Below are 7,326 nucleotides of genomic sequence, written 5' to 3' on the forward strand. Positions count from 1 at the left end.
TTTTTTTATGTGTATGAATGTTTTGCCTCCGTGTAGGTATGTGCACTACATATATACCTGGTGGCTACAGAGGTCAGAAAAAGGCATTGAGTCCATTGGAAATAGAGTCACGGATGATTGTGACCTGCCATGTAGGTGCTGAGAACTGAATCCCAGTGGTCTAGAAGAACAGACATTGCTCTTAACTACTGAGCCATCTCTTCATTCCCAAGAACATTTTTAATATTTTCATAAAACTTTTAAAGGTTATAGAACAATCAAATTTCCAGTGCCTTATATAAAATAATTTATGTTCTTAATGCTAATATAACATGGTATGGTAGTGCATGCCTTTAATCCCAGAACTCTGAGTTTGAGGCCATCTTGGTCTACAAAGTGAGTTCCAGGACAGCCAGGGCTACCCAGAGAAACCCTGTCTCAACCCCTTCCCTCCCAAATATATATCAATATCATGGTAAACTTTTATACTGATACAAAGTAAAGATTAACAATACTTATTTTTCAAAGATATTTTTGCTTGAAATTTGTGTGGTACTTTCACAAATTGTATTGTTCTATTCTACTTTTAAATCCGTGTGTGTGTGTGTGTGTGTGTGTGTGTGTGTGTGTGTATGTGATTGTGTGAGTATGAAGACTAGCAGGTATGTGCCATGGTCCACATGTAGCAGTCAGAGGACAATTTTAGGTGTTGGTTCTCACCTTTGTTTGTCTCCACAATCACTGGTCCGTGGGCTTTCAGGTATTTTCCTGTTTCCACATTCTACCTTACTGTTGGAGCACTGGGATTATGGATGACACCACTGTGCCCAAGTTTAGGTGGGTCTTAGGGATGTGAACTCAGGTCCTCATGCTGCATGGTAAGCATTGTACCCACCAAGCAGTGATCTACCAAGCCCCCTATTGAGGTTTGAAAACTTTTTAGAAGTGATCATTGGAGTTGCAAAGTTACACCACTTCAGAATGCTTATTTCCAAAGTAATTTAGTATTTGTTCTTTAAAAATGACCTTCCCACCCATCTCCATTATGTAACTCTGGGCGTCCTGGAACTCACTATGTAGACCCAGGCTGGCCTCAAACCTACAGAGATTCTGCCTGGAGTGCCTGGATTAAAGCATACACATTTAAAAATGTTTTATACTTGAGTTTTCTTTGCTTGCTTGCTTGCTTGATTGTTTTGGTTGTTGTTGTTGGTTTTTGTTTTGTTTTGTTTTGTTTTTTATTTTTCTAGTGAGACAGTGCCTTACTATGCAGCCATGGCAGGCATGGAACTCAGTGATTCACTTGCCTCTGCTTTCTGGGCACTAGGAGTAAAGGCATGTACCTGGCTACCAAGGTTAATTTTTTTTATAGGTTTTGTTTTTTGTGTGTGAATCAGTGTATTTAATTAGGATTACTTACAGAGTGCTAAAGAGATGGCTCAGTGGTTAAGAACACTGACTGCTTTTCTAGAGGTCCTCAGTTCAATTCCCAAGAACCACATGGTGGCTCACAATACCATCTGTAATGGGATCTGATGTCCTCTTCTGGTATGTCTGAATATAGCTACAGTGAGTGTACTCATATACATTAAGTAAATAAGTAAAGAAAGAAAGAAAGAAAGAAAGAAAGAAAGAAAGAAAGAACAAAAGCTTTCAAAAAATAAAAATTAGAGTTACTTATATAGGAGCAAAGGCAGCATACCAGAAAATCTCTCTCCCACACCCAACAGCCATCTTATCCTCAGGGAGGATTCTTGTTTCTATAAGACTTGGTTTTCCAAAAAATAGGCTTTACCTGTAAAAACGCCAAATCATAGCACTGTCTTACCAAGTAAAACTGTAAGATATGCTTTTTATGCCTTAGAATTTCCTTTTTCCTGATATATTAATATATTCATTATCTATGAGAAATAAATAAAAATGAAGCTTAGAGTTCAGTCTTTTTTTTTTTTTTTTTTTTTTTTTTTTTTTTTTTTTTGGTTTTTCGAGACAGGGTTTCTCTGTATAGCCCTGGCTGTCCTGGAACTCACTCTGTAGACCAGGCTGGCCTTGAACTCAGAAATCCGCCTGCCTCTGCCTCCCAAGTGCTGGGATTAAAGGCGTGCGCCACCACCGCCCAGCTAGAGTTCAGTCTTTAAAGTACTTGCCTTACTACCATGAGGGCCTGAGTTTGATCCTTAGAACTCCAGTTAAAACCCAAACATGGTTACTCATTCAATCCAGTGATGACAGGAGACAGACACAGATGAATTCTTAGGCATTGTTGACCAAACAGCCTCAACTAATCTGTGAGTTCCAGGGCTCTAAGAAGTTTTGCCTCAATAAAGAGAAGTGGTGGGGCCTGGAGAGATGTCTTAGTGGTTAAGGTCACTTGTTGCTCTTGTAGAGGATATGGATTTGGTTCACAACACCCACAGGGTAGCTTTCAACTATCCATAACTTCGGTTTCAGGGAATCTGCCCTCTTCTGCCACTGGGCTCACACAAGATATACATACATATGTTTGTATGTTTTGCCTCTATATATGTTGATAAAACAGTCATACACATAAAATAAATAAATAAAAATTATAAAAAAGATTGATGGTATCCTAAGTAATAACACCCAAGGCTATTCTCTGGTTTCCATACCTCATCCCCCATGCAATGTCATACACATTAATACATGTGTATATACACATATGTGTTGTATTCATTATAACTACTTAGGAATATTGTCTTGGACAAATTCTTTGTGATTACTATGTTGTTAAACCATAAAGCTAAATTTTGTGATGTTTACTACATTTTTTTTTTTTGCTTTTGCTAGTCTGTGCTCAAATGTGTAGTATATACATTTATAACATGTAAGTTTACATATTAATTATTTGATGACTACTAAATATTACCAAACCTTGACAGTTTATTTTTTTAAACAATTTTTCTTTTTTTAAAAGTCAGTATTGTTTTTAACTGGGAAAGCCCCCTAAAATTATTATTATTCCAAAATAAAAGTAATACTAATTTTACTAGGCTTTCTAATATTTGTTTTAATGAAAAATGATTATTTTATTTCCTATTCAATCCAAACCAGTAAAGTTTTCTGAAAGTGAAGCCAATGCTAATCTCTTGATTTGTGTGTTTCAATGCTAATGAGGATGATGATGGTAAGCCATGCAGGGTAGTGAAGGACAGAGAGAACTTAGGAAGTGCACTGAAGTCTGTGCTGTAACCTGAGGTGGTGGTGGTTTCTTAAAACAACTCTTCTGCTTTAAATAGTTGATACCAAAGAGAGGAGGCTGTACCTGAATCAAGTGTGTTTAATAACTACAGTGTTTGCAGAGTATTCCCATCTCTGGCTGAGTGCTTATGTCAGTGATATTTAATGAGGCTGTTTTTTTTTTTTGTTTTTTTTTTTTTGTTTTTTTTTTTTTTTTTTTTTTTTTTTTTTGGTTTTTCGAGACAGGCTTTCTCTGTGTAGCCCTGGCTGTCCTGGAACTCACTCTGTAGACCAAGCTGGCCTCAAACTCAGAAATCTGCCTGCCTCTGCCTCCCAAGTACTGGGATTAGAGGCATGCACCACCACTGCCCGGCTTAATGAGGCTGTTTTTGATTTTACTATCTTCTTATGCTGATAGATTTTCTTTTCAACTATACTCTTTTCTTTTTTACAGTTACAAGATAATAAAACTTTCCTAGCAATGCTAAACCATGTCTTGAGTGTGGATGGATTTTACTTTTCAACAACATATGACTTGACTCATACTTTGCAACGGCTATCTAACACGAGTCCAGAATTCCAAGAAATGAGTCTCTTAGAAAGGGTAAGCTGGATCTTCAGGTATTTAATTTATTTTTAATTGCTTTTAAAAGGGACATGTCTCTTTTACCTATAATACACACATATATAATTATTTTCTTAACACCTATGTTCTAATCCTGGAGATAAACTCAGGGCCTCATATGTGCTAGGCAAGCACTCTTTCTTTGAACCACATCCTCAGCTCTGTTTTGATTTCCTTTACTCTTGGTTGTATTAGAATCTCATCTCATCACACAAGTCTCTGTGACTTTGAAAACATACCATGTTTCAAATGTCTTATCACAGGCCTCCTCACCAAGGGCCCTACCCTGTGTATATGCATACAGCCAAAATTGAGATAAATTGAGGTAATTTCTCAAGAATCTAGTCACATAGGTGATTAGATGAAAATTTTTTAGAATGTATGTATGCATGTTATGTCTGTATACACATAATACAGTGTTGGAGATTGAACCCAGGGCTTTGTACATATTAGGCAAGCACTTTACCACTGAACTACATTCTAACCACAAAGTTTGTAATTTTTCATAAATATTACTAGGCTATTAAATGTAAACTCAGGTGCCAAGTCTTTAAGCTAGAATTGTTATGTACATTTTTTGATTTCATTGTTCTTAATTCAGCACTATTAGCAACATAAGTAAGTTTATAAAATTATAATCAGTATTCTAATAGGTAATGGCCTGTGAGCTGTGATGTTTTTTTAAGTAGAAGAGACAGCAATTTATTGATTTAAGACTCCGAGCCAGTTATGAAAGTGCAGGCCTGAAATCTCATTCTTGATCTTGTTCTGCTCCTCCGCTCTCACATCAGGATCTCACCCAGGTTGGCTTTGAAGTCACTGTGTCATCTGAGAAGGCCTTGACTTTTGAGTCCTCTTACCTCAGCTTTCTAATGGGATTATAAAGCTTGTGCCACAGGTTTTGCTAAAATGAGTGTACTTTTAATATTAGGTTTTAAAGCCCTCAACTGAGTTTCTACTGCTTAGGGACATGGCTTTTTGCTGCCTTCGTTTATTTGTTATTGTTTTATCTTATATGTGAGGTGCTAGAGCTTAAACCAAGGACTTCATACATAGTATGAACCATTCTACCACTAAGCCATGCCCCTAGTCTTGCCTTTATTTTTTTCCTTTAATTAACAAATCATGGACATATTTAGGGGCATACAGAATTATAAAGGTTGCTATCTGTATAACATTGCCAGTTGTGGACCATTTTGACTAGTGAAAATGATAAATTTCTCTAATTTAGCATTTTAGCTGTTTAGAGTTAAGATTTTATATTGTAATCAAGTAAAATTATATGTTAAGTTAGATATAAGCTAAATAATCAAGAAACTGGGCTTTTAAACAAAAGAGACTGATGCTTTTTAAAACCAATTGCTGTCCTCCTTACATATCTATCAGACTTATATCTCTCCTGTGCTTATTGTATGCTGGACATATACTACTTAATGGGGACCCAAAATGAAAAACTGAAGCCCTTGTGCTGTGGGAAGAGCCTTCAGTGTACTTAGAGAGGTAATAGTACAAGCATTCAGGAGCAGAGGTGACTGCCACTGATGAAAGGGTCAAAACTTAGTGGGATCCTGTAGGAGGGAGAGTCTGATTCTGCCTGCTAGTGCCATAGACAGCTCTACCAAGGAAGGTTACTTTGGAGCTGAGGCGTATCAGTTAGATGATAATGGGTGAGGGAGGCTTTTGGCGAGAGAGTAAAACAGTGTCCTAAGTTGTAGGAGCTAGAAGCTATTTCTTCTGTGACAGAAAGGGAAATTTTTTTAATGTTTTTGTTTTTCTTTTGGACAAGATCTCATTATAGAGCTCTGGCTGCCCTGGAACTCAACTACTAGACCAGGCTGGCCTCAAGCTCACAGAGATCCACCTGCCTCTGCTTCCTGTGTACTGGAGTTAAAGGTGTGTGCTGCTATACCCAGCTAGGGATTTTTTTAAAGCTAAATAAAAATGCCACTTATAGAGAGCGATAAAACTGATAATTAAAACTTTATCTTCAGACCACAAAAAATTTACATTGAATGGTCAGTGTTTTTTCATAGAATTTAGGACTTGTCTTAGTTTTGGTTCCTTGATTATATTTTTCCAACTGTATTTTATCCTTAAAAGTTTCTATTTCAGCTTCTTAAAGACTTTGATATTTATAAAGCCACATGGCAGAATCCTATGGCTTTTTTTACTTGCTGCTTCCACTTACAATTCAACAGTAATTTTGTTTTAGCACTGTGCTTTTTATCAAGCTGTATTCCAAATAATTCAGCTTTTAGAAATAGCAAGTTTTTATTTGCATTTCAATGACTTATAAAATATCTAGTTCTATAATCATACTGTTATGCAATGATAATGACTAAGTATGGGTAGTACAAACTAATTGGGAACACACACTAAAAGACATGATACTCCATGGGTCATTATCCCATAGGTCATTCCCTATGGAATGTGGCTCAGCAAAGTGTTCTCTACTTAGTCCATTTGTTAAGCTGACTAAACCCAGGTATCTCTATATTTGTGGTAGATTATTAGACTGCCAGAGGGGATTTCAGACCTTTAAGTAGCAGCTGCCTGATCTCCAGGGAGACCAAGCAAAGATATGGCTTTGAGGTTGGCTGTTACTGAAGAACTAACTGAGCAGATAGCAGAAAGGACAGGCAGGAGTGGGCAAAATGGAGGCCAAATAGCTATGCAGTAGGTATACTGGGTCAAGTGTTGTCCTTGGGTGGCAATAGTGGAGACAGAGAAATGAGTGTAGACTCTTAGTTAGGGTGTCTGTTGCTGCGAAGAGACACCATGACCAAGGCAACTTTTATAAAAGACAACATTTAATTTGGACTAGCTTACACATTCAGAAATTCAATCCATTATCATCAAGGCAGGAGGCATGACAGCATCCAGGCAGGCATGGCAATGAAGGAGATGAGAGTTCTACATCTTATTCCAAAGAGAACTAGAAGACTGTGTCCCACGTGGCTAGGAGGAGAGTCTCAAAGCCCATCTCCACAGTGACATACTTCCTCCAACAAGACCATGCCTACTCCAGCAGGGGCACACTTCCTAATAGTGTCACTCCCTGGGCCAAGCATATTGAAAACACCACATTCCACTCATTCCCTGGCCCCCATAGGCTTGTTAAAACTCATGAGTTTATGGGGGTCATTCTAAACCTAGCATTATACAAAATATATTTAGTCCAACTTCAGAAGTCCTCCATAGTTTATAGCAGTCTCACCAATATTAAAAGTCCAAAGATCAAAGTGTCTTCTGAGATTCTTTCAGTCACTTAGTTGTAATCTTCTATAAAGTCAAAATCAAAAAGCAGATCACATACCTCAAACATTACAGGATTACATTACCATTCCAAAATATCATAGTGAGAAAATACTGGACCAAAGAAGACCAAAATCCAGCCGGGCAAACTCCAGACTCTGAATCTCCATGTCTGATGTCAAAGTGTTCTTCAGATCTCCTCAACTCCTTTCATCCTTGTTGACTGCTGTTGGCAGACCTGGCATTCAGCATCAACAAACTTCATTCTC

General features: G+C 37.5%; 1 protein-coding gene across 1 annotated transcript in view; it reads left to right on the top strand.

Annotated features, from left to right (window-relative positions):
• Sacm1l (SAC1 like phosphatidylinositide phosphatase) overlaps positions 1 to 7,326 on the top strand; it is a 67,184-nt gene that overhangs the window by 22,857 nt on the left and 37,001 nt on the right. Inside the window, exon 5 of the mRNA XM_031345761.1 lies at positions 3,632 to 3,781. Coding sequence (XP_031201621.1) covers positions 3,632 to 3,781 — 150 coding nt within the window. The remainder of the gene's footprint in view (positions 1 to 3,631; positions 3,782 to 7,326) is intronic.

The sequence above is a fragment of the Mastomys coucha genome, unplaced genomic scaffold (assembly GCF_008632895.1).
Source record: "Mastomys coucha isolate ucsf_1 unplaced genomic scaffold, UCSF_Mcou_1 pScaffold23, whole genome shotgun sequence".
In the NCBI taxonomy this organism is placed as follows: domain Eukaryota; kingdom Metazoa; phylum Chordata; class Mammalia; order Rodentia; family Muridae; genus Mastomys; species Mastomys coucha.